The 27,335-nt window shown below is 38.9% G+C and overlaps 2 protein-coding genes across 3 annotated transcripts; both read left to right on the top strand.

Annotated features, from left to right (window-relative positions):
• Positions 1-1,484: 1,484 nt before the first annotated feature.
• Positions 1,485-9,658, top strand: LOC139965261 (adenosylhomocysteinase A-like). 2 transcript variants are annotated; one of them, XM_071967441.1, is made up of 8 exons: positions 1,485-1,888; positions 4,388-4,578; positions 5,501-5,729; positions 6,201-6,313; positions 6,452-6,659; positions 7,082-7,284; positions 7,790-7,984; positions 8,582-9,658. In XM_071967441.1, the coding sequence occupies exons 1-8, from the start codon at positions 1,858-1,860 to the stop codon at positions 8,711-8,713; spliced, it is 1,302 nt and encodes a 433-aa protein (XP_071823542.1). In that variant the 5' UTR covers positions 1,485-1,857; the 3' UTR covers positions 8,714-9,658. The 2 variants fall into 2 exon arrangements, with proteins under 2 accessions (XP_071823542.1, XP_071823543.1); XM_071967442.1 differs by having other exon boundaries at positions 1,856-1,972.
• A 5,895-nt stretch (positions 9,659-15,553) lies between these two features.
• Positions 15,554-26,012, top strand: LOC139965260 (uncharacterized). The gene is made up of 5 exons (XM_071967440.1): positions 15,554-15,708; positions 17,073-17,393; positions 18,387-18,710; positions 19,298-19,675; positions 21,542-26,012. The coding sequence occupies exons 2-5, from the start codon at positions 17,249-17,251 to the stop codon at positions 22,171-22,173; spliced, it is 1,479 nt and encodes a 492-aa protein (XP_071823541.1). The 5' UTR covers positions 15,554-15,708; positions 17,073-17,248; the 3' UTR covers positions 22,174-26,012.
• The last annotated feature ends 1,323 nt before the right edge of the window (positions 26,013-27,335 follow it).

Here is a 27,335-nt window from a genome sequence, read left to right as displayed (position 1 = left end):
AGTAATTTCAAAATAAAAAATGCTTAAATGCAACTTACAAGTGCCATTGTCAGCGATCTGGGAGGCATTTTCGGGCAAAATTTTCTTGTACGCTTCGCGCCAAAAATGGTGGCGCTACGCTTCCATAGTTTCCCTACAGACAATTGCCCCCCATTGCAACCCCTTGGCAAATTCCTCGCTACGCCCCTGTCCATCAGGCTAACAGATATATTCAAAACAAATTCCCCCGACTGCTTTAGGTAGTGGCTGAACATTTATGGAAAAGCCCAGAGGCAAATGACGGATTTCATAAAGGGAGGTGTGGCCTTGTATTCTCAATGTTGTGGACGTCAAATGGTGTATTCTGAGACATATAGACTATTTATTAGATCTAAGGTTACCTGATACCGATACTTGATCCTTTAGTGAGGTTGAACAAGGGTTGTACACCAGACGCAGAGGTCAAATTCATCCCCAACTAAATGTAAAAAAAACCCAGCAAAAACCATATTCTCCCCATTGCTTACGCCACTGTCCGTCGCAGCTGGAATCGTCAATTAGTAGCCTGCTCTCAGAATAAAGCTATTCCTGGTTCATTCAAAGTCTTTCATTGCGGTCAAATCTTGTTATTTTAAAAAACGTACCGCTCGTATCCGGCCGGTATATTCCACTATTAAAAGTTTTGTATTTTTGTAGAATCTGAAACAGTCGTTGTACTGAACGTTGCGTAGCGCCACCATAGGTTGGCGCGAAGCGTAAAAGAAAATTTTGGCCGAAAATGCCTCCCAGATCGCTGGAAATAGCACTTCCCAGGCCTTGTAAGTTGCATCTAAGCATTTTCTATTTTGAATTACTAGCGATATCATAAAAAATACAAAAAATATGCTCCGAAGAGGGGGGGGGGGGGCGGTCGCCTGCTTCGCCCCTCCTTGGCGCTACGCGCCTGCGATTAGAAATCTTGAAGGAAACGGGCCAAATGGAAACCCAGTGAACCCATATATCGATGTGGATCATATATATGATTGTACGTTCTTACACTCATACACAAGAGATGAACAGACATATTATGATAATAATCATGAGTGACAACTTGCCATACGGTCACAGAAACGCGCGACCACGAAGTGTCATTTACCTCATGCAGCATGTGTTGGATGAAGTTAGCCACCGCCAACTTTTGGATAAATAATTTCAGGCATTATTTTCTATTATAGCCACAAAAAAAACTATGCCACCAAATATTTGGGGGATATTAGATACTATATCCCCACCTTAAATATTGGGGGACATGTCCCCCGTTCCCCCCCCCCCCCCATGATCGCCGCCCATGGGTGTGGGACACTTTCTTTGTTTCAACTTTGGGCCTATCACAAACGTTGTTTCCCAATCTGATTAAAGTTTGACCAACTAGAGCAACTTTCCACATATAGTCTTGGCCAAGTCGTTTGTAATACTCCTTTTCTCGCATGCAAACTGTGCATGCCTCAGATTCAATTTCTGCCTATCACGATGTTCTTGCCCACTGCATGCCCGAGAATATATTCGATACAATCTAGTATCAATCGAAAGCGTTGACGGGGGCTTTCTCTGGGCAGTACAGCATATAGATACGGGAAATCGCTTTGTGAAAGTTTTACAAGGCTGTTCATACTATTCTCTTTACATGACTACATTAGAGACCCTATGGTCTCTAGACTACATGGACGTGACGAGTTCCCACGAACAAAGATATTCTTTGCCACATACCCGAAGCCTCCGTACGCACTACAGTATTACGGGTCTGTGCAGATTTTTTGACCTCCAAAAATTTTGGCATTTGCAAACGAAGCGGACTGTGAACCACGTTGATGTTAGCAGTGATCAACCGCCGCCGTCGAAATGTCAGAAAAGAAATTAAGATACAAAGTTGGTGAGCTATGGCCTAGGTAGTTTCTTTGAATTGATGGTTGACTTACCGTCGAGGCATAATGTGAGGCCTACGCCGCAGGGCAAAGTATGACATGTCTCCTGTAACTTAGGCCTAATTATAATTTAGGCCATAGGATTAGGATAGTAAGACTATCGTTTACCAAACTTGACTAGAGTCCTGTTTTGCACCACACTGTACAGGCATACAGTAGTAACTTTAGTTTAAGCGTCACTCAGGCTAAATTTAATACATTGGAAGTAATATTGCAGCATAGAAGTGCTTCCTGAGCCAGTACACACATAGGATCTTACTCCTTTGCATATCTTACTTAGCTTAACTTAATAGGTTATTTAGAATCCTAACTTGTAAGTCCTAGGTTAGTATTAAAGTAGCCTAATTCAACCATTTAAATGTTTATCCCAAGGTTCACACAAGGTAGCATGTGCCTATGAAAAGCCCCATTGACTTACACACTAAATCACAAAAGTATAGAAGTTCTCACTAGCTAAACGCTACCCAACACTGGATAGGTGATAAGTTGGCCATTTGTGGAACCATGAATTTTCTAGCATCTAGTGTTGCACTAGTTACTAGTTAATGGTAATGATACGGACAATTAAGCTTTGACAAAATTTTGACAAAGCTGCATACTTCATAATGTAATATAAAGTATTGAATACATTTGTAACAGATTATGGATAAATAAATCATTCTCATTTTTCTCAATTCTGTAAGCACTGCAAGCCAAACATAGTTTCCCCAGTCCTTGATTTATGCTCACAGGGCCTGCGGGTAATTTATGATCATTTCCTTTCAGATTTTGCTCTCAGGTTATCATGATTCCTTAGAACATCAATCAAGTAATACCTATCAAAATGTTTTATATTTCTAACTGTCAGTTGAGTTCAAGGTTCATAACTGCTAAAATGAAAATAACCCAGAGTGATTTATAATTATCAACAATTCTGGATGTCACATTTGTTTTATGATTATTTTAGTATAAAATGCAAACTTATGATAGTGGAACATGAAATGCCTGGAAAGGAAGCCACCATTGTAACCCATTGATGTTACATTAAAAGGATGCTTTGGTGGTTTATTTGTGCCTAAAATTTATGGGTTTTACACCCTGCCCCATAAAAAAGTAAACTTGTGATAGGCGAACAAGAAAGGTAAGATGAGACCATCCTTGGAACCTATCGATGTTATTTCAAAAGATGCCGTTCGGTGGTTTAGGTGTCAGTAAAATTTGGGCGGGTGTTATGCCATACCCTATAAAACAGTAAACTTGTTGATAGGTGAACCTGATAGGAAAGAAGAAAGCTCCATTGGAACCCATTGATGTTACTTTCAAAGGATGCCTCAAATGGCAGAATAAATCCCTGAATTTGGTGGGGGGGGGGGGGAGGGGGTAATGCATGCCCTACTCTTTAAAAATAATTGACTTGTAATAGGGGAACAAGAATCCTTTATCACATTTGACTGATGCATTGTCAGTTTAGTTGTCACTAAATTTTCTCCTTTTCTTTGGTTGGGGTAGGAAAGGGAGGGAGCTCAGGAATCACATTGATTTTATATCATTATTATTTGTAGGATCTGATGTAATTTTAACAATACTTGGCCTCTTTCATTTTACTTCAGGAATGTCAGTTTTTTGCACACAATTAGGAAATTAAGCCAAGCCACCCCCCTCTCCCCCCTCCTTCTGCTGGCCCAACAGCAATTACCAATATAAACATGATGTCTAGACTGACATTTTGGACTTGTTATAGGCCTACTGGGATTGCAAACTTTCAGCAAGTGGAATATATTACGACCAAGTCATGCCACCATGATTCTTTCACATCACAAGGCCTCAGTAGTCTATTACCATACTGATCTACTGTATAATGAACTAAGATCTGTAGTATGGCTGACTATGTTGGAGCTACAGAAGAGTTCACATTTAAGAGTAACAGACTTTGTATACATTTAATTCTTGGGACAAATTAAGAACAATATAATCCGTACCAATGTGTGGTACATTACATGTGTGGTAATGACTTAGCATGCTAAGAGTAGTGGTTCATATACAGGACTCTCAAGTTTACTAGAAACAGTGATGGTGATTAATTGATCTGCTGCTATTCATGTATAGCAAACTGTTAATTGTGGACAACATTGCTACCAAATGCCAAGACCGTGCTACCACTGTTTTGTCTATCCGGTGCAGCCTACAGTAGGTACTTTCAGCATCTTACAAGTGATTTGTTGTTTGGGGTGGGGGAGGGGGAGGGGGGATTTACTTAAATATTTCTTGCTTACCTGTCTCCTCACATCCAAGCCCTCTGAACCTTGCATGGTTATTGGCAAAGTCAGCTTTCTAATGATCTTAATCATTGTCACAATGCACAATGGCTGATATATCTTTAACTTTGTATTTTTTCCCTCTTCTTCTTTTTTTTTGTCTTTTAAATCTGACCACTGAATTTGAACTCTCTATTGTTCTCTGAAACTTAGCTGACTTGGCCCAAGCTGATTTTGGGCGATTGGAGATCTCTCTCGCGGAGTATGAAATGCCTGGGCTGATGATGATGAGGAAATTGTACGGCCCCAGCAAACCGTTGCAAGGAGCACGAATCGCTGGTTGTCTTCATCTTACCGTCCAAACAGCCGTACTCATAGAAACTCTGCAAGAATTGGGCGCTGAGGTATTATAGGAACACTTTCAATGTAAATGATTATGGAGAACTTGAACTTGATCCAGCTTTTATCAGTGGATCTATTCATCTTCAAATATTGAGCATATAAGGTTGATAATCTGACTCTGTACTTGTATGCAATCAACAATCTCAAAGTTAAATGAGTTTGTCTAAAGCAGGTACATGAATGATTGTTTTCATGATAATATCTTCAGTTTAATAAACAAGTACTTTTCCAAACCCATTAGCCAGGTATTGGAAGTTTGCTGGTGAAGGTCAATTCCATTTCACTTGCAGATTTTATCTTACGAGTGGATTACTTTGAGTCACAGAATATTAGTTCGAGGAGAATGGGGCGGGTAGGGTCTTGAAATGCACTAAAGGTGTCCCTGGCATCCCCCCCGAACCAAAGTTGGTAATGCATCGCTCCCTCTGTCCATTTTCTTCTTCCCATAAGAAGAAAAAATGCGTTTTGCTTGACGACGTATTCTCATGAATGCAAAAAAGGTAGTATAGTGATATAGACATGAGAGAATAAAGAAAACAATAAATATTGATACATTTATTGCTTTGTCCACATCCTTTTAGTACTACAATTTGAAATGATTTTTAGTAGGGTATTTTTTTTATTTTAGGGCAGCTACTTTTGAAAACTTTGGCACCAGTTGTATGGCAAAACTTGCATTTGTGACATCAAAGCTTGACTTTCTAAATTCACTTTGATTCGGCCTTACTGATTCGATCATCCAGAAACTTCAAAAGAACCAAAGCACCACTGCCCATATTGTGAAAAGGACTTTTGTCTACTGATTTGGCTCTATATAAGTCTCATTTATTATGATTATTATTATTATCATAAGCAGGAAACTAAATTTGTGTTTCATTTCAAACAGTTAAAGAAACTAAAGTTGTTTTTACTTCTACTTTAAAGGTTCAATTTTGTGGATGTAACATCTTTTCCACGCAAGACCATGCCATGGCAGCCCTGGCCCAGAAAGATACTGGTGTCTTTGGATGGAAAGGAGAAACAGACGAAGAGTACTGGTGGTGTATGGAAGAGACGGTCATCTTTCCCGATGGCCAACCTCTCAATATGATCCTCGATGACGGAGGGGACCTGACCAACTGGGTGCATGAAAAACATCCAGATTTAATCAGTGGTAAATATTTAAAGGCATTGAAGACTCACCCCAAACTGCGTGCCACTCTCTGAAAAAGTTAACTTTCCATTGCTTGCAAGGGAAGCTTTCTTCTTGTCGCTACAAAATGCAGACAGTAATGAAATGTGATACCTTGTTATCTTTTATCTAGACCTGAGATGTCCATGCTGCTATGTACACTGTGTTGTGGGTATTGACCGTAGCTGTATGTATTGACTGTACACTAGTGTCTAATTACCGACGGTAGCAAGCTGTGTGTGTATTTTCTGGGATCGATGGTGGTGTCTAACACCTCATTCTGTACACCTCATTCAAAACTAGGTCAGATTACCGGCATGAGACGTTTCTTTGTGCGAGTGTCATGTAGCTTTAAAGTCTCATAGCTCCCGAATGGTGATGATAAAGTTTTATCACAGAGTTGGTTAATGATGGTAGTAGGGTTTACATGTCTCCTTGTTCTTAATCTTTCAGGAGTGAGAGGCATATCAGAAGAGACGACTACTGGGGTGTGCAATCTGAATAGACTTTTGAGGGAAGGTAGATTAAAAGTGCCAGCGATTAATATAAACGACTCTGTGACTAAGGTGAGAGTTTTGTCTCCAGAGATTAAAATGCAAATGCATCACTTTAGGTAAACTCAAGTCGTTCTAACTTTTGAATTATGAATTACATCACCAACCGATTTTTTTTTTCCAACATTGTTTTATAATCCTATTTTGCAGACAAAGTTTGATAACCTGTATGGATGTAAAGAGTCCTTGGTAGATGGCATTAAGAGAGCGACAGACATCATGCTGGCTGGAAAATTATGCGTTGTAGCGGGGTATGGGGACGTCGGCAAAGGTTCTGCTCAAGCTTTGAAAGCCTGCGGTTCACGGGTGGTCATTACGGAGGTAGACCCGATCAATGCCCTGCAGGCTGCAATGGAAGGTACATTCAGAGGAAGATACACTAGTACATGGGAAAATGTCCAGGCTATTTGTTTGTAGTCTGTTACATATTACCCCAATGAAGCAGCTAGTCATTAGCGAGTTAGGTACCCACTTACTACACCCCAAGGGTCTATTAAAGGCATGCCTACCTTTTAGCAGTTGTGCTGTTAGTGGGTTAAGAGGGGGTAGTTGTTGAATATGAGAGAGGGAGGAGCCATTTAGATATGAGTTGAGTTGAGTTTGGTATCATTATACCTCTTATACACACTGCAGGTCAATCTGAAATTTGTCAGGTTGGCTCACTCCTGGCCTCTGTCCAAAATTCCTCATTACGATTTTGATGTCTGCATGCTCAGAAGATTACCAAATTATGTCAAAGAAACATCAAGGCATGCATTGTGTTCTGGTTTCGTTTAACAGGTCATGAAGTTCTCCCAATGGCTGAGGTAGCCCCACAAGGCCAGATCTTTGTGACCACCACAGGATGCCCCCGTGTCATAACAGGCCAACACATGCTTGCCATGCCGGACAATGCAATCGTCTGTAACATCGGCCACTTTGACTCGGAGATTGACATGAAGTGGCTGAGAGAGAATGCAGAGAGGGAAACCATTAAACCTCAGGTGAGTAGAATCCGTAGATGGCATATATGTGATATGAGGGGTTGAGATATTGTACAGATAACAGTGTGAAAATCATCATGAAATATCAGCAAAACGAGGGGAGGAGGTGGGGAACAATTTGTCTGTTGTGCTACCACTACATTGTCTGTAAGGGAACGTAGCCAAATCTAGTCTGGGCCCAGCATTTCATGTTCGTGGACCCAACCCACGGCTGCCTCATTAACTTGCCAAGTGAAGTACTGTGGTCCCTGGGTCGTGAAGAATATTCAGTAGCAGCACAATGGGCAGAAGATTTGCGCGGCACCAGGCGCGGACTAGATTTAGCTATGCTCCCAAATCTTTTGTGCAGCAGAATATTAACCGAGTGCAGGACTTCTTCTTATGAGGCCACTCTTTGGAAATTAATTTTAGCCAACATCATCTTATTAGCCTCGTTTCAAAGATGGAGAATTAAAAATTAAGTGCACCAAAATAATGCTGAAACCCACAAATGTCCTTCCTTCAGGTGGATAGATTCAAACTTTCCAATGGCAGGCATGTGATTGTCTTAGCAGAAGGAGGCACAGTGAACCTAGGATGTGCTTCAGGCCACCCAAGCTTTGTCATGTCAACGTCATTTACAAACCAAGTTCTGGCACAGATAGAGCTTTGGACAAGACCAGAACAGTATCCTGTCGGGGTTTACCGACTGCCAAAGAAGGTATAAGCTTAGAAATACAGTGTTTCATATTTTTGAAAGCTGTGATTATTATAGTTAGTGTGACTTGAATTAGTTAAAAGAAAAAGTTAGGAAAAGTTAGTGAATACTGAATTCTGCGGGTCTCAAAATTTCTCTGATTAAAGTTTATATAATATTATATTGAACGGCACCACTGTTCATGCAAAGTCAATGATGCATAAAAGTTAAATTCAATGGTTATTAGAAGTTCCTATTTGAGAAATATTCCATTGTTAAGCACAAAATAGCAGTCTTTATCTTGATTGTTTTTAAAAATTTATTTACTTAGTTTACATTCTGTTTTAGTTTCCATTTGAGAAAGTAAAACCTTTGTATGTATTAGTTATGATTTTGTGTCTACAAAGTGCTGTGTTTGTATATTAATGATGCTGTTTGAGTAACTTATAGAAAACCATTTTATTTTTTTCAAAAGTGTCTATTTACACCTGTTTTGACTGATATTCTTGTGCCTGCATCTAAACTAGAAACTTGCCTGAAGCTACTCCTGTTTAGCATCTGTGAATAAAGGATAAAAAATGATAAATTTGTTTCTATCTTTTCTTGGTTTATCCTTTCCAGCTAGATGAGGAGGTCGCTGCAGCTCATCTAGATCACCTCGGTGTAAAACTGACCAAACTGACAGATGCTCAGGCGAATAATCTTGGACTTAATCCAGAAGGGCCATTCAAACCCGACCACTACAGATATTGAATTTAAATGGAAGGGATTAATATCTGACAGGTAGTTGTATTTTGTGGGCTGTAATCTGTTTAAATTTGCTTTAATTCCAAAATTGCCAGATGTTTCGATAAGTAGATATGTCAAGGTTTGTAACTGCATAGGATGATTCCGTCATAAACCAAAGAAAACCCACACAGTTAGTTAGCAGCAAGCAGACCAGAAACAAATGGGGGGCACTGTAGTTGGCGGGGGGGGGGGGGTTATCGTATTAAACGTGTCAAAAATAAACTCCACAATGTCTGATAAAGGAAAACATTTTGGTCTAGTTGTTTTCCCAATTTGATCAAGCAAGTTAGAAATGAACTAATAGCTTACCCACAAGACTATGATGGTTTCCATATTGCTCAGGTAGTTTTTTTGGGGGGGTACTGGTTATGAATTACAGATCTTCTGGGTAGACTGCAACTTTGAAGCCTGGTGAAAGGTTTGTATGGTGTTCAAGGGAAATCAATCAAACTTTTGGTATTTCTTTATATAACCGAATACAAAATAATAATAAAAGAAATGACCAGGCATTTTCATATCACATAGAAAACAAACTATTTAGTTCATTTAACTCAGTACTACTTTTACACTGTATTTAAAAAGTTAAAATCTATAGTTTTGATACTGTGAAGACTTCTGTGACTCAGTTCTCATAGTACTTTATAAGAATGTCTTATAAGCCATTATAATGGTGTTTTGCCTTATATAGTATGACATCCAATTTTATGTGTAGTTTGGTCAGTGACAGAAAATAGCTAACAAATAATCTCTTGCAATTGTGTAGCACAAATTTTGTATTTTCTATATGAAGTCATTTGTATTCCATTTAATATATGAGAACATATTCTATCAATTAATAAGTAACTTTATATCTTGGCTATCGTAAAGACATTTAAGCATTGAATGAAATATATATCCAAAAACAATTAATTTATATATTTATTTATTGAATTGTGTTCCACGAAGGCACAAGTTGTAGTTTTAACATGCAAAGATTTGTTTTGTATGTCAGTTGTAAGAAAATGGGTCATGTGACAACTATCAAAACAAGGTTTAAACTACGGTTGAATCCAGGCGGGTCTTGTTCAGCTGGGACAATGTGGTAGTTGGCTTGACTGAACAAGCGATGAGTGCACAGGATGACTATTTGTATATTTATTTGTTTTATCACAATTTACAATGTGACGGGAAGTCTCCTATAAAGCCTGCAAGGCTTAACAAAGTAGGAGACTCCCCAAAAAGAAAAAATGAAGAAAAATTTCAGAATAGAATAAGAAAAGTTAATAGCAGCATCTACCATGATGAAATAATTGAATTGATGCAGAATGAAATTAATATATGCAATGCAATATTGAAATAATGTATGCAAAAATATATGATAATTGTAAATTATGTAATAGTATACAAATTGTATGCAAATGACATTATTGTATGCAATTTGTGACTATTTTTCAAAAAATTTTCTATCATTTTCTAAAAACTACTTTCTAAAAACTATTTCTAAAAAGCATTTTCTAAAAATTATTTTTCTAAAATGACTATTTATCTGTTCACACTGTTGTTTAGGTCCATAAAATGCAACATTATGCAGCATATTTCCCATTGATTGGTTACATCTCTTGAGACAGGCTAGATTTTTGTTGTGAACTGCCACACACTGTCGACTGCCAGTGGCAAAAGACGCCACATGTTGAGTTACCCCAGCTGAGGCTCTCTCCATCCTCTGCCTAAATCTTCATCAGTTGTAGTCCTATGCCAGCCAACACTGTCGGACTGATCACAACCCTGTCCAGAAGAGAAATGGAGATTCAGAATCTATTGAAGCTTTGAAAAATTTGATCCATCCGCAAACTTATCCTTGTGATTCCTTTTGACCCTGCATGAGAACACATTCAGGTTTTTTTTTTTAAAATTTAAGTGGAACAACCACTTTAAAGGTATTGGGATTCATCAAAGTTTGAGAAACAGTGTTAACAAGGTTGAGATCTTGACTTAAGCTGACCTTAATGTACTTCAAATTCAACAGCTGCAGCAGATGATGGGCATTTTGTACACGGTATGTCAGTTATCATCTTTACACATTTTCACATTTTGCCATCTGAAGAAACATGGTCATCTTTGACATTTGCATTTGGAGTATGAGGACCTCCAAATTGACTGCCTTAATTTATATATTGGAATATCAGAATGTTCTGCTCAAATGACCTTTAACATCGGAACCAAATACAATAGGCGTCCAGGGCTCACTTCATATGCAAAGGGAAGTAATAGATATGATTACACATGTCTTGCACATATATGCATGCCCAGATATGCCAAGAGCTAGCTGCATGGTCACCTCCCCTTCACCGGCGTAATTTTCACTGGCGCCGTTTTCGCACACAGCTTTCAGTTTATTTTGAGAATACACATTTCTTTATCCCATATTTCGCAGGCCCGGGGTCTGTACCCCACTAAAACCCTGGCAACCCAACTCTCGTCACACCTTCACACGCCCGCATGTGGGAACGCAATGATCACAGTTTGTCTTTGAGCACCAAAATGTCAAAATGTTAGTATGCACAAACGGACTCCCTGGATGTCTGTACAAGGGCCCGACTGCATGAAGGCTTTTACTGCGACAATATTTGACGTATTTTGTCCTATTTAAACGTTCATGATTCGAGTTATGTAGGGAGTACCCAAAACTACGGAAGCGTAGAAGGGACATTGCATTGATGAGTTACCAACTTGACAAAACGACAATTATCTGCAAATTGACGAGTTGACGAGATGGTAACGTGACAAAATTCAGATAATTGACGTTTTGACGAGATAACGGATCTCGTCAATGCAGCAATTTTCTGAATTTTGTCATCTTGTCGAGATGGTATACGTAGTAAGTGTGCAACTCGTCAATTTGCAGAAAATTGATGCATTGACGAGATCCGTTATCTCGTCAAAACGTCAATTTTCTGAATTTTGTCAACTTGTCGAGATGGTAGTAAGTGTGCAACTCGTCAATTTGCAGAAAATTGATGCATTGACGAGATCCGTTATCTCGTCAAAACGTCAATTTTCTGAATTTTGTCAACTTGTCGAGATGGTAGTAAGTGTGCAACTCGTCAATTTGCAGAAAATTGCTGCATTGACGAGATCCGTTATCTCGTCAAAACGACAATTTTCTGAATTTTGTCATCTTGTCGAGATGGTAGTAAATGTGCAACTCGTCAATTTGCAGAAAATTGCTGCATTGACGAGATCCGTTATCTCGTCAAAACGTCAATTTTCTGAATTTTATCACGTTACCATCTCGTCAACTCGTCAACTTGCAGATAATTGTCGTTTTGTCAAGTTGGTAACTCGTCAATTTGCAATGTCCTTTCTACGCTTCCGTACAAAACAGTACCAGTGTGAAGTTAAGACATTCCGCTTCCGTGTGGTATATATTTAATAGTCAACAAATTATTTTAGAATAAAAATAACCTCCAATAATTGACATCCTGTTATCTGACGAAGAATGTTGGAAATATACCATAATAGAAAAGGTGAAAACTGGAGTTGTGGAGCGATTTGAGAGCCCACAATTCTACCCGGCACAGTAAAATTCAAACATTTCTCATTCCTTTTGTATAAGACAACTATCACGGTCAAGCTAGTCTGCGAGAAATGGCCATAAACACCGTGATCCCATCTTGTATCTGATACGCTTGGATAAAGCATAATGTTTAATATGTGCATTGAATATAACTACCAACACCGAGGAAAATTATTTTAGTTATAAACATTTTTACAACTCCAGTTATAGAGTGTTTTGAGATTCCTAAAGAACTCCAACAGTAAACGGTGACTAAACATTCTAACAATTATTTCAATTCGTGAAAGACCATGACTAATTTATCCCCCTTCAGCCACCCCCTCCGCCGGGGGAATTTGATAGTAGTAATACATATTTTCTAGGCTTGAAATAGCGGTCTGTTTATGGTCTTGTTTGTTTTGTTACCAGTAGAAAACATGAAACGTAAAAGAGGAGTGTCTTTTCTCTTTCCTGGTACTCTTCCAGCCCTCCCAAAACCCTCTCTAACTCGAATTATTGAGTTCCGAAGAAAAACTCCATGAACCATGATAGTTTGAAAGTGTCTTTTTTTTGCTAAAGTAAGAAATTCGTGATCGAATGCGAAATAGAGCCATAATGTTTAGGGACATTTTTGGTCAACAAGCAAGTTTGTTACCAATAGTTGGTAGATACCACGTGAAAGAAGAGTTTCTCATCTCATTTCTTGTACTATTCTGCCTCCTCAAATCCCTCTTGAACTTGAATTATATAATTTGGAAGAATTAAACCATAGTTTTGGAAGTTATCTCGATCGAATTTGTTGTGATGAATTTTGAATAGTGGTAAATTGTTAATTATATGATCAATATTGGTCAAGAAGGTACCGGTAGCAGTAGACCTATTTTATCATGCTAAAAGCCAACATATGGATTATGTCATGTCTCTAATAAGTTGCCCATTTTTATTCCTTGCCGAAAGGATCTATGATATTGTGATGGCGTGTGTGCGTCGTGACCGGACAAATACCCCCAGACAAATACCCCCGGACGATTACCCCCCAGACAATAACCCTCGGACGATTACCACCCGGACAGATACTCCCGGACAAAAACCATCTCGGACAACTACCCCCCAGGACAACTTCCACCCGGACATATACCCGGACAATTACCCCGAGGACAAAAAAACACAACCCGGACAACAACCTCGTCGGACGAATACCCCCTAGACAATTACCCCCCGGATAAATACCCCCGGACGAATATTCCCCTGGACATATGCCGTTAACTATAGTGGACGGATGCAGCAACGGATACGCCCGTCTCTTTTCAAGGTTAGTTTCCCGCGGGCCTCAACATATACCCTGGTCCCTCGGGCAACGCCGAGAGCATATTTACAATCGGGTCGGGGTGTTGGTTAAACTCGCACCACTAGAGTCGTCGTGTGCCCTGGCCCTTTTAACATCCTCCCGACTTTGAAAAAGATTCGAGCTTTTTATATATAAGCCCCCAAAACCCCTGGATAGGGTTTGACAATGGACCAAGGCCCGGGGGGGGGGTGGGGTTGGGCATTGCTCACTGATGGTAGTAACTATTAATTTACTATTTGTTATAATGACACTATTCTGTAATATTAATCTCCGAACAATTCCGGCTTATTGCGACTTACCATTTTCAAGTTTTCTTCTGAGTAATTTTATTTGATGATTTGTTATGTTATGTTATGTTATGTTAGTTTTTGTATAGCGCTTTATATGGCACAGCCATCTCAAAGCACTTTGAATCCCTGGTCATTAGGCTAACTGTGCCGAGAATCCAGCGCACATACCTTAGTTACCTCACAGGTACCCATTTACAGTATACACCTGGATGGAGAGGGCCAGTCGAGATAAAAGTGCCTTGCTCAAGGACATACGACATAATGGTGAGAGCTGGAATCGAACCCATAATCCTGTGATAATATATAAAACAAAAGAATTAGCCACTCGGCCTCCACGCTCCTCTTGTTTTGCTTATCCTAAGCTATTTTCCTGGGATTGAACGCCATTTTAGGATGGGAGGAGCAGAAGGGAGGGGCGGGGCAAGCACAATCACGGTCCACCCCTCTAGTTTGGTGTGCATGATCATCATCAATACCCCCATGCATTGTTTCTGGTTTAGTTCGGGTAGTTGCCTGGGTGAGGTATCTGTGCCGGTGTAATTGCGCGGGTAGAGTTTTCCCGGAGGTAATTGCTGGGGGTGGGGCTTAATTGTCCTCAGGGGTATTTGTCCTCGGGGGTGTATGTCCGGGGGTAGTTGTCCCGGGGTAGTTGTCTGGGGGGGGGGGGGTACTTATCCTCGGGGGTATTTGTCCTCGGTGGTGTATATTCGGGGTAGTTTTCCCGGGGGTAGTTGTCTGGGTGGTATTCGTCCTCGGGGATTTTTGTCCGGGGTGATTGTCAGGGGGTACTTGTCCCTGGGCTATGAGTCCGGGGGTATATGTCCGGGGGTAGTTGTCCGGCAACCGTGTGCGTGTGTGGGTGTATTAAACGCCTTGGCTTTTTGACACGATATCTCAAGAACCCACAGTTACCTGAACTTGGAACTTGGTATGTAGGTAGCCCTTGTTAAGTACATGATCTCTGTTGTTTTTTCATGGAGGTCAAAGTTCATGGGTGGTCTGAAAACCTATCAACCAGAATATCTCATGAAGTGAAAGTTGATTGAACTTCAAACTTGGTATGTAGGTAATCCTTAGTGATTAGTTGTTCTCTATTCATTCTCATGCAGGTCAAAGGTCACCGGAGGTCAAAGGCTGTAAACCTTGTAGACACGATTTCTCAAGAAGTAAAGTTGCTTGTTGGGTAGCCCTTGGTGAGCAGATGATCCCTATTGTTTTTCATGGAGGTCAAAGGTCGTTTAAGGTCAACAGATGTCAAAGTCTGAGAAATTTGAAAATGCGATAACTTGAGAAGTTGCTTGAACTTCAAACTTGGTATGTACACACCCCTTGCCATGTATGTACATACCCCTTGGTATGTACATAAATGTCTACAGTTTCCCTTGAGGTCAAAGGTCAATTACAGGTTACATTCAGAATAAGTCTGATTATGCAGTGAAGTTTGCTTGACCTTCAATCCTCTTTGCATAGGTATGATAAATCAAGTCTGCAAGACTTGTCATCACTGCTCAGCAATTCAGATCGTTGGAAACTCTTGTATCCAAAGTTTCTTCTCATATTAGCAAGGAATCACTAAGTCATTTGACTTTCTGGTCCTGTTTGGCCTCAGTTGTTGTACACTGTCGATGTGTATTAGTGTAATTTTCGTTATCTTCATACCATGTGTGTTAGCACTATACGTCATAGTCCGCTGTTATTTGCTGCTAGCTTCCGACAGATTAATTCGTTGGCTGCCAGTGAAAACACGGAGTCCTAATAGGAAGTTCCAGATAATGCACTCGCAAAGGTAGTATGAAAACTGAAATTACTCATGTGATTTCCATCAAGATTCCATTAATTACACGAACTACAAACTATTGAATAATTTAGGCCAACACTTGTTGGCAAGTGGTTGTTTCTTTTTCGAATTCGCGGATCTAGCCTAGTACTGTGGGATGTCCGGGGACTAGGTCTACCGTTAGTTAGTCCAAGTTACGCTTACACTAAACAGTAAAGTTACCTGGATTTGTTTAGTCAACGTCAACCCGATGGTTGTATTGGCTTGGTCAGTCGAGACGGGGCATGAAAGCTAAAGAACATTATAATTTGTGAAATTTATCAGTACTGGTTACTTTGCTGCCACCCGTTTTACTTCCATCTTATATTAACAACAGGCTAACAGTAACACTACAGTAACACAGTAACAGTAACACTAACAGTACAGTTATCAACAGGCTATCAAAATTCAAGTTAAATCGTCATCCCAATAATCTTGGCCCTTTGGCCTAGGTATAAGTAACTATAAGCTGTAAATATTCAATTGCCTAATGTTCAATTGACTGTATGAGCAAAAGCAGTTTTACTCATGAACAGATGAGTCTCCCCAGGAGAGTGGTAATCACTGACTGACCAAATATCAGGCGATTAGCAGGAAGTTTCTCGTTAGAAGTATCACAATGTACAGTAATTTTGTGTGTCCCCGACATCCACATAATGTGTTTTAAATATGTAGCTGCACTGATAGACACTGTACTTGGCACTTGCAGTGTTCGTAAGTCAAATTGTAACCATTTTTCTATCGCAATTTTAATCTACAAAGCCTTAACAGAAACAGCCAAAATTGCCACTGAAAAAAAAAATCAATTTGTATTTTGAGACAATGGTGAATTACTCCATGCATTTAGCAAAATTGGTTAACTTCTGCAAACTATTTGACATCTTCCATACTCATTGCACTTTCACAATCGGTGTCGAATTTCGATTCCGCTTAATGTTACTTTTTAATTTGTAAAGGGAGTGAAGTTTGTACTGTAGGCTACCATACTGTAGGGTTGTGTTCAACTCTGTTCAGACCACAAAATAGCACTGGAGGTTGTCTGGCGGACAACTAGTACGTACTACAAATTCAGATTGCATTGTAACTGAAGTATTCCCAAACAGGTATAATAATTTGTAACACTTTTTTCTGGCCTAAAAGGTGTTCTAACCACCAAACGTACACATCTTTCCTGCAGTGTACATTTATTGGTCATTCTTTGTTATTTTGCTCATTGGACACCAAACTTTGCTGTTCAGACAACAAAGAAAGTACGAACTGATTGTCCGAGGGACCGCCAGAAATATGCTTTAACAATTTGCCCAGACTTAAATCCTTTTCTTTCTTCTTTTCAGGATTTTAATGTATGAGAGAGGTTTGAGCACACTGACAGGTTTGTCCATGGGATATCACCAATTCCCAAATTTTTAGAACGAGGCAGTGATAATTATTGAGCATACAGTACATGCACGAAAAGGTCACTGAGAGCTACAGTATGATGTGACTAATCCACAAACAACCTGACATCAAGATGAATCTCATAGTAGCAGAGAGGTGGATGCCAGCTACCATGTGGAATGTGTTCCGGCCATCTCGTTTAATCAAGCCGATTCTGCAGTTCCTGTTTCTGACATCCTTAAAGTGTCATGTGACAGAAAGCCAAGTATGGCAAAGTGGTGAGTATCTGGTGATGACGATTATGGCTTTCCAAAGGTCACCAGTATTGGCCACAGCTTTTTGCCAAACCAAACCAACAGTATTTTCTTTGATACTTCCACCCTACAAAATCTTTCCCATATTTAAAGTGTGTTGGAAATGTAGACAGTGAATTTAAAGAACTCATAAAGGGGTAATGGCAGTTACCTTGTTGAAGTTTGAGCATGGGCAACCATTATTTGACTTCTTACATAATTGAGGTATATGATACGCATGAATTTTTAAGGCAGCTACTGGGAAAATAATTTAACTGTTATCGCATAGCAATATGTACAGATTGCTGTACAAGAATTAATCATTAATATAATAGACAATGTTCAGAGCCTTCAAAACTGCTACACAAACTTTGGACACTAAATTATTCCCTGGGTTAGGTAAAGCAAGACTTGTATTAAAATACACTTAATGTATCATTTACCTCATTATTGATTGTAGGTTGTAGTCAGTACCGTTTCACTTTAGATATATCACAAGGGACATAGCTACGTAGTATAACTGAGTTGAGTACTGGTAACCAGTTTCCAGTGTACAGTACTGGCTAATTCGGGTCATTATGTCAAAATTTAAACAATTCTGGTCGGAAAGGTAACAGAATTTAAACGGTGCTGATCGGTTCTAAGACTAAATGCTGGTTGATGCAGCCTACCACCTTAACTACATCAATTGGTTTACAAGGAATGACTGCAAGGCATGTTTGATTGGTTAACTTTTATCTATATACAATACAACCTTAATTCTTAGGTAATGTAGTCCCACTACATATTTAGTGATACATGTAAAATTCCACTTATACTTGTAAAAGGCTTCAAAAGGCCAGCATGTACTCCAAATGAACTGTTTAATGTTAAACAAAGCCTGGCTCATTGCAACTGAACATTTATCTGTATGATTTTTGACAAATCTTGAAGTAATTGTTTTCTCTCATGATATTTGTTTCTCTCTCTGATATTCAGGTATAAGACTGACGGAAGGAGACACTGTTTGGGACGGTCGTTTGGAAATTGAATATCGCCCTTCTCGGTGGGGCACCCTTTGCAACAACGTTTGGACCTGGGAAGCTGCAGCGGTTGCTTGTCATCAACTCTCGATGGGTCCACCGTTAGCCCACCTCTTCCCCCTATCTCCAGATTTTAGTCTTCCGATCGTCTATGACAGTGCTGTATGTAACGGTGACGAATCACACCTCTCTGACTGTAATTTGTCCTTGGTGAACATTGGCGCTTGTCACCATTCCCAAGATGTCACCCTACGTTGCACTCCTGATGTTAATTACCAAGGTATGGTGTGAGTTTGACCCTTGCATCCTTGTTGATGTTAAGTAACTAAAGGTGACAGGAAAATTACAAGCACGACTTAAAGATCTTTCCTTTTAGGGGGAGGCATGAGACGCCATTTCAAACTCACAATGTACACAACGCTACAAAGTTATATATTGTAAGTGGATTACTGGACGGTTTCTGAAACCAAAACGTTATTACATTTCAAAATGTAACCAAACATAGACCTACTCCAGCCGACAGAGCGTAGTAGTTCCTTTGTAAATCATTTAGATTGAGAATAAGTTGTTAGTATCTAAACTTTCTATATATGGACTCTTCTTCTTTGTTAAAAATCAGTTCTGTTTTGAAGGAAGATGTCAGATGACTGGCTTAGTGACATGGAGTCACAACCAGATTTTCATTTCGTAAATAAGTTGCAAAAAGAAAAAGAAAGAAAGAAAAGAAACGGTTTTCAGTCCTCAAAGTTCCATAAAAATACAGATGCCATCTAGATCTCTTATACATCGATAATACAAATTTTATTTACCAATGACGTATACGTTTACTATAATGTTTTCCCCCCTTCCTTTTTGTTTTTGCCCCAGATTTTGATGTTGTCACAGTGGAAATCTCAACAACTACCATGGAGATTGGAAACCTTGTCTTGATTTACTTTGAGAACAGTTGGCACACTCTGTGCGATGAAACCTGGAATTCATTGGCAACAACTACATTGTGCAATCAGTTAGGTCAGGGCCAAGGAGAACACTCATACAGTGCCGAAGTACCACAGATCTTTCATCTCTACAAATGTCTTCCACAGTACCCATCTTGTTCTGGTTCCGAGGATCACCTTAATGAGTGTAAATGGATAGACAGTGCTGGTCAACCAGCAGAGAATAAACTTTATCTTCATGTCAAGTGCCAATCTAGTCTTATTTCGTCAAACCAAGGGAAGAACTCCACCGATGACCCATCCAATGGTAAGAATCATGATACAGTATCATCTTTATATTATGGCAGTGTGTTTCGTAATACTTCATTAACATCAGAACATGGGGCAGTGGCATTGGAGGGTGGGCACCCCTCAACCCTTCCCCCAGAAAGTAGTAAACATATCCCTAGCTCTGAAATCTTTACTGTTTTTGCACTAGAATATCTATGGGTAACTGAGTAACTGGTCAATTCAAATATCTTTTTAAAACTTGGTTCATTCTTTGGATGGGTAGCTGGTTATGGGAAATTTAAAGCATGCTTGCCAGTTCCCTCTCCTCTCCTCGCCTCTTGGTCGTTCAAAGACTGCTTTACATCTGTGGCTTAGTTTTAATAGCAATTGAGTCATATTACTGGATAAATATATTCTTTGGTAGTGTCTGGAGTGAATCTGATTGGATATTCAACATGGCTAAAGTGAAGTGCTGACAGCTGTTATAAGCAGCCAATATTGCTCACAATCCCATTTTGCTCTCAGCATGATGCTGAAGTCCTAAGTAAACCTGATATCCTGTAACAGCTGAACAAAGTTTTACAAAGTGCATACTAGCATTTCTTGGCAATTTATAATTGAACAACATGTTGTAAAGTTTGACAGACCTACCTAGCTGCTACAGTCTTTGCGTCAGATAACCTTGGATTACCGAACCTTGCAAAAGCTATCAAACAGCAGCGCCCTCAACTACCCATCTTTTGTTTGCTCATATTCAATATCCTGCCAAGGAGGCTTCACATTAATATCACAGCAAGTGGTTTTGCTTTGGACGTACTTCGAGCGACATGATATACTATTTTTTCTCGGAGGATTAAGTTTGCAGTTCGGGCAACCAAAGAGTAAGGCCTGGTTGTTTGAGGGACAACCAGAAAAAACTCTTTGAAAATTTGCCCTGCAAGATGATACAATAATATGAGATGACATAAATACAAACAAATATCACTACTCTGTATGTTTGCTCTATTTCCTCACATACTCAAGCTTGTTTTATGGTAAAGTGCTTTTTTGCTTCATGTTCATTCATATTTAGAGTGGCAGGAGAAATTACATTGCAAATGCAATCAGTTGTCGTTTATGAACAATGCTAAGCTAATGGGATCAATGCACTAGAATTGAGTACCATACCAACTAAGACAGAGAATTGATAGTTCATGCTGTCTTTGATTAAATTGAAGCAATGTTTTAAATTATTTCTTACTTGTACCCTATTCTTTCAAACATCACTAAGCAAACCTTGTATTTGATTTCTTGGCATTTATCATCATTAACTTGTTTGTGTTAAGTTAAGTGTTAAGTTAACCTGTAACAAACTCACAGAATTTTATTTGCCTAAGATTTTTTTTTATGTAACAAGCTCTCTAACTAATTAAAGTTTGTTGTCTTGAAAACAGTTTGTCATCTATACTCGTATAACTCGTATAGATGACGCCCATTGATCATCGGTCAAGAGGCAATGTAAGTTCGTCATTTGGGAGAGTCATTAATTCTTATAATCATAACTTCTACAGATCAGTTTCATGTATTGCATTTGTTGTGTAATAATGGCATTGATTCAGTATAACAGCAGTTCAAGACCTGTTGTACAGTGAGTCATAAATAGCTGTTGGTACTGGAATGTTAAGATATGTTGGGGTTTACTGTGTAGTAAATTTGTAACAATGTAGTCAGATTTGAGTGATGGGGGTTGCTAGAGAGCTGAATAGGGTTATGTCACTGGAATGGATAGCATTGTGAGTGCTAGCTGTTTACCATTGTCTTTCCAAATTTTTAAATTTTTTTATATATATTTTTTTATATTTTTTTTAGACTAACTTCATACCAGCATCAATAATATTGTTACTTCTTATGAATCTCTTTTCAGATCAAAGGAGTGTATCCGGTGGATTAATCGCCTTTTTCCTCATTGCATTATGTTTGGGTGCTGCCTTTGCTATGTGCAAGTTAGTACAGAGGTTTAACCGAAGAATTTCCACAGAGAGTGACGAGGCTGAAAGCCAACCTCAGATACAGGTCCTATCAGTCCGAAGTCTGGAGCAGGTAGACGATTTTGTTTTGGAGAGACCGCCAGATGTTCAGGTACTACCCGACGACATTCCGCCCTCTTACCAACAATTTGTGACCAATCCAGAACTTTTCCGGATGCTCTCGGAACAAAACGATATGACTGGTGCCTCGGAATCGTCGACAAGAGCTGTAGCAGACGACCCAATTGAGTCCCCTCCTCCAGACTATGCCACTGTGACCTTTGACATTCCAGACGTCGACTCCGCAAGAAACCTTGGACAGCAGGACGGTAGCTCAGACAGGGGCGTCGACCTACCGGATGATAATTCCGGAGGAAACTCCGAAGTCCAAGAGGATATCTCTGCAAGAAGCTTTGACCTATCGGAGGATAATTCTGGAAGACATCTTGAACAACGGGATGATATTTCTGACGGAAGTCTTAGCCCATCGGACAGTGGTTCCGAAAGAAGTTACGATACAAGGCTCTGATCATCATCACATTGTAGCCAGACATTGGGTAAACAAAAATATGAAAAAGAAGACTTCCCTTCTTTTGAATTCCTTATAGCTTCTGGGGTTGTATTCAGACTTTTCTGATCTATAGTGAAATGAGAACACTGTGTCTTTCAGAGTATTTGCCCTGTAACCTTTGACCTTTGATCTACCAGATGCTCAAACAATTCTGATCACAAGGTTAGCAATAGTAGGCTATGCATATTTAAAAATGTATGAACCCTTCTTCCGTTCATCACTGCAGATGGAGGGGGAGGGGGGAAGGGGGTAGGGAGGATGGGGGAGGAAATATCACAGGTGATATTGTCAAGACTATTACAGGTTCACTCAGTTGTCTTTCTGTAGATTGTAGCGGGTGAATTTTTAAGATTTTTTAACTTTCCGGTTGTAACTCTTTTTTGGGTTTGTCTATTTGAAATGTTGTTTGTTGGTACCTTAGACTATCGATATCATTTAAAGTTGCATCTAATGCACCATCAAAATGTAAATATATAGTTTTAATCAAGAGTATAATTTTTAGATATAACATATCCATATAAACAATAAAACTTTATTTACAGGTATTCAGTTTTACTCCAGATTCATTCTAGTCATTACCTTCACAATTTTTTGTATATAGTCTACAAAATGTTTTATTTGTTGATTATTCGAAATGGCATAATTATAAGTAGGTAGTATGGATACTTCAATAAGCCTGAACAGTTAATTGCAATAAAGACTTTAATTACAATTATGCAAAGAAGGCTAGACACCTTTGGTGTGGTAGGTAGTGGTGTTGTAGGTAAGTAAGGTGTAGTCTTAATACTCCAGATGGTTCTTTAATAATTTACAAAAAATTTGCATCATTAATACAACAAACTAATAGAGCAGTTTCCATTCACAGAATCACAGGTATTTAATTATGCAAAATGGGGGGGGGGGGGGGGGAAATGATGCAACTAGCTGCCTTAGACGTTATCAAGCCTTCTCTGTCTAATGTCTGTTTATGTAAACATTTATTTTCCAGCATATTAATATTTTGATGACTAAAAGTTGTAATTTATGGAAAGGCAACCAGTGTAATACCTTTAGTGAAAGGAGTAAAAAAAAAATACGATAATGCAAATTTCTATTTTTAATTAACTGCCAAATTTAATCAAGATTTATTTTCATATATCTTCATTAAATATTTCCACTGTATTTTATTCCTACAATGAGAAAGCACTGCATGAATATGTAGTCTGTTTCACTTATAATTTATTGTAAGTCAATGGTTAGAGAGATATATATATCCATTATGTAAATATCTTTGAATAAGAAAAAGGCAGACTAAGTCGCCCTCTACTTGACCCCTACAGCAGGATGTATTCTGTCTGTGTGTGTTTGGGGGCTGGGGGGGGGGGTGAGGGGTTAATACTAGTAAGAGTGTAAAACCATTTTAACTTATAGTTCTATGTGTTGGTCAACATTTTGCATATGCATTCTTGTGTTAAGTTAATTTCCTGTATTTCTTGTGTACATATACATTATTGTTATATAGTGACAGTATTTTACATATGGCAGGGTGTTACTGGAGTTATCAACTTCACTATATGCAACAAACAAAAAACACTTACTGCTTAAAGGTAGATAACTAAGCTAAGTTTGCTGTATTTTGTATTGAAATCTGTTGCTGGAAAAGCTATATTTTTTTATCAATTTACCGCAAACTTGTCCGTTAAGGGAATTATAAGTTTCCTGAAGTATACTCTTCTGCTACTGTCAGCCAAAAACACACCAGGAACTAAGAATTAGCCATAAACTTAATTGTTTGCACATGAATAACAGACCAATACCACAAATTTTTGGTACCAAAATTTAGTGTTTGCACGGGTTATCCGGGTACCCGGGTACCCGCCCGACGCGATACTACCCGGTTTCTAATTTATTACCCGAATCCTAAGCAAAGTGTGATTTAAAAAAAAAAATTGTCAAACCGACGGTTAGGCAGATTTCCCATTTACTTAGTGTGGTGTTAGGCTACAATGTGGTCGAAGAAAACAGCAATAACGAAGGGGCCCGCTCGACGCAATACTACCCGGTTCCTAATTTATTACCCGAATCATACGCAAAGTGTGATTGTTTCAAAAAAAATTGCAAACCGATGGTTAGGCTGATTTCCCATTGACTTAGTGTGTTGTTAGGCTACCATGTGTTCGAAGATAACAGCAATAACGAAAGCTTTCCATAGATATCTTATAACTGCGTCACAATTTCAGCTAATAAACAGATGGCTAGGCTAGACTACCCCAATTGACTTAGTGTGGTGTTAGGCAACCATGTGGTCGAACGTAACAGCAATAACGAAAGTATTCCATGGATGTCTTATAACTGCGTCACAACTCCAGCAAATAAACAGATGGTTAGGCTTAGCTAGATTTCTCATTGACTTAGTGTGGTGTTAGGCTACCATGTGGAAGAAATTATTATTTATTCATTCGTTTATTTCAAAGAAGGAAAGGCTGACAAGGAATTTTACTCGATGTTTATGAATTATAGACGGGATAACTAAAAATAGTAATCGCAAGTGGCTTTTTACTAATCGTTTATTCCAAATGCGATCAAATTGCGCGAATCGCGCAATCTCGCGGCTAATGCAAACCCTGGGCCTGCATAATAGATACCAGTAGTATTAAAAACTGTTTAAGAGCTAAATTGGATGTATATATGGTTTGATCCAAAAGACCTGCACGAGCTAGCATAAGCAGCGGCGGCAGTACGATGTTAGTAGTAATGCTAATTATAATTAAATAAATAATTTATTAACAAGTTAATGAAAGAAACAGAAACAAATAAAAACTATTGAGGGAGATTTTATACCTTATCGTACACCTACGTATTTGAACATGAAAACATTGTCAGTAATAGTAATGCATTTATTACAGCATCCAATATGTAATTTCTTGAAAATCGTGATACACAAAGGTAAACAAATTTTGTCCGGGTACCCGGATACCCGACGGGTAACGGCCCTCGGGTACCCGGTTCCCGATTTTTGGACCCGTGTAAACACTACCAAAATTCCTTTCCTTAGAGGACAAAGAATTGTAAAATTGTTAATTTGTCGCAGTTAAAAGGTTGAATCCATTTGAAAATGTTACCCAAATGAGGGGCAACCATATATGTATCAACATCACATGACTAAGAATGACAGAGAAAGGCTACTTAGTGCATGAAAGTTACAACCCAAGGTAAATTGAAGAATATATATATAGATATATATATATATATATATATACACACACAAGTTGCATTGTTCATTTATACTTCCAGAGGTAAATAACCTCACGGAATGGCACTTGCTGTTTACAGAGCAGACTTAATTTCAAACATGGTTGACTTGATAATAGGGTCTTCAATGGACAAATTTGATCTGAAAAGTTATGTTCCAGTGACCAGTTGAGATACACTGCATTTTACTATAGTGTGTAACAGATGTGAAATGTTACACACTGTATATATGTAACATGGGCATGGGCCAGTTTTGATCACAATTTATGAATCAAAGTTTCCCGGGAGATAAAGGAAGAGAAGAACATGAGATTGCTGTAATTCTGGGAGAATCCAATAAAAGAGGGAGAGTTAGCTGGTCTGATAGATGATGTGGTCTACAGTGATATAATGACATCATGTTTGGACTGCTGGACGTCATATCAAACAATGGTGGAGGATGGAAGTTTATTAACTCCTCTAGAATTTACAGCTCATTGGTGTTTCAATGTAAATTTAAATATATGTATATATATATATATATATATATATATATATATATATATATATATATATATATATATATATATATATATATATATATATATATATATATGCTTAGAAGATGATGGAAATGCAATATTTTTAATGGTGAAAATGTGAAACTTCTATGTGTATTTGTCAGTGATGACTTAAAGCAAGTTGCAATCAATATTGTTCTTAGAATTTTTAACTCATTCATGAATTTGGTGCAATGGATGTACAGTACTACTACTTGGAATTGTTGAGAAAATCACTGCTGAAATATAAACCAGAATAAATCTTTAAAAACGTTTTTTTGTCTTTATTTCAATGAAAATGTTAAACCTATGTAACCATGTATGCAGGTGCGTATCCAGGGGGGGGGCGTTGGGGGCGCGCGCCCCCCGGGTAAGAAAAAGAGAAGAGAAAAAAAGAGAAGAAAAAAGGAAAAAAGAGGGGAAAAAAGAGGAGGAGGAGAGGAAGGAAGGGAAAAGAAAAAGAAGAAAGAGAGAAAAAGGAGAAAAAGAGGGAGTAAAAGCAAAACGCGAAGACACCGGGAAGAGAAAGAAGAACAGTGACATCATTACAGCGCTGAAGGGTAGCCAGTGACGGATCAATGATTTCGTAAAAGTGTGACTCACCCTACCCCTTACACCGACAACTCCACGTTTTGACGTTTCCATTTTCCTCTCTCACTAATGATCTATATATATACTATATATGGTCTATCATAACGCGTGTGTAGAATTGTGCTATGAAACCAACTGTGGCTGGTCTCTAACTCGACCGTGTCGTCGGGGAACATGACGCATTTTGGGATGTGGGCGACCGCCCGCCCCCCCCCCCCATTCAGCATTTTTTAAATGATATCGCTAAGTAATTTCAAAATAGAAAGTGCTTAGAGGCAACTTACAAGGCCTGGGAAGTGTCATTTCCAGCGATCCGGGAGACATTTTCGGCCAAAATTTGCTTGTACGCTTCGCGCCAACCTATGGTGGCGCTACGCTTAGATGATTTGCCTACAGGCTTCGCCCCTCCCTTGGCAAATTCCTCGCTACGCGCCTGTTCGAATTTGTAACGCAAACAGCAGATATACATCATATCAGTGAGCATGAAAATGGCGTTCCAGGATGAAAAGCCTCAAAACTGTCCGACTTGCCTGAAAAAATAACCAAAAATTTTTGCGCGCTTCGCGCGCGAAAAACGTGTTCGTGTTAATATCATATAAGCAAGCATCGGTTATTACATCGCATGCCATCATGTACCGTACGGTAAAATTGCTCAGTATACCGCGGGATGCTAATGTAAACAACGACATGTCTCATGTAGATGTATAAAAAGCATGGAGGTCCAATTATGTCAAAACTCTCTTTTACATTAGTAATGGC

Source organism: Apostichopus japonicus, chromosome 3 (assembly GCF_037975245.1).
Source record: "Apostichopus japonicus isolate 1M-3 chromosome 3, ASM3797524v1, whole genome shotgun sequence".
Taxonomy (NCBI): Eukaryota; Metazoa; Echinodermata; class Holothuroidea; order Aspidochirotida; family Stichopodidae; genus Apostichopus; species Apostichopus japonicus.
The sequence above is the reverse complement of the archived record's forward strand: the minus strand, read 5'-3'. Positions and strand labels throughout refer to the sequence as shown.

Excerpts from the sequence above, each read along its gene's own strand:
- LOC139965261 (XM_071967441.1), top strand. The coding sequence starts at position 1,858 with ATGTCAGAAAAGAAATTAAGATACAAAGTTG. Across the intron at positions 5,730-6,200 it reads ACATCCAGATTTAATCAGTG|GAGTGAGAGGCATATCAGAA; the intron begins GTAAATATTTAA and ends TTAATCTTTCAG. Across the intron at positions 7,285-7,789 it reads GGGAAACCATTAAACCTCAG|GTGGATAGATTCAAACTTTC; the intron begins GTGAGTAGAATC and ends TCCTTCCTTCAG.
- LOC139965260 (XM_071967440.1), top strand. The coding sequence starts at position 17,249 with ATGAATCTCATAGTAGCAGAGAGGTGGATGCCAGCTACCATGTGGAAT. Across the intron at positions 17,394-18,386 it reads AAGCCAAGTATGGCAAAGTG|GTATAAGACTGACGGAAGGA; the intron begins GTGAGTATCTGG and ends TCTGATATTCAG. Across the intron at positions 18,711-19,297 it reads TCCTGATGTTAATTACCAAG|ATTTTGATGTTGTCACAGTG; the intron begins GTATGGTGTGAG and ends TTTTTGCCCCAG.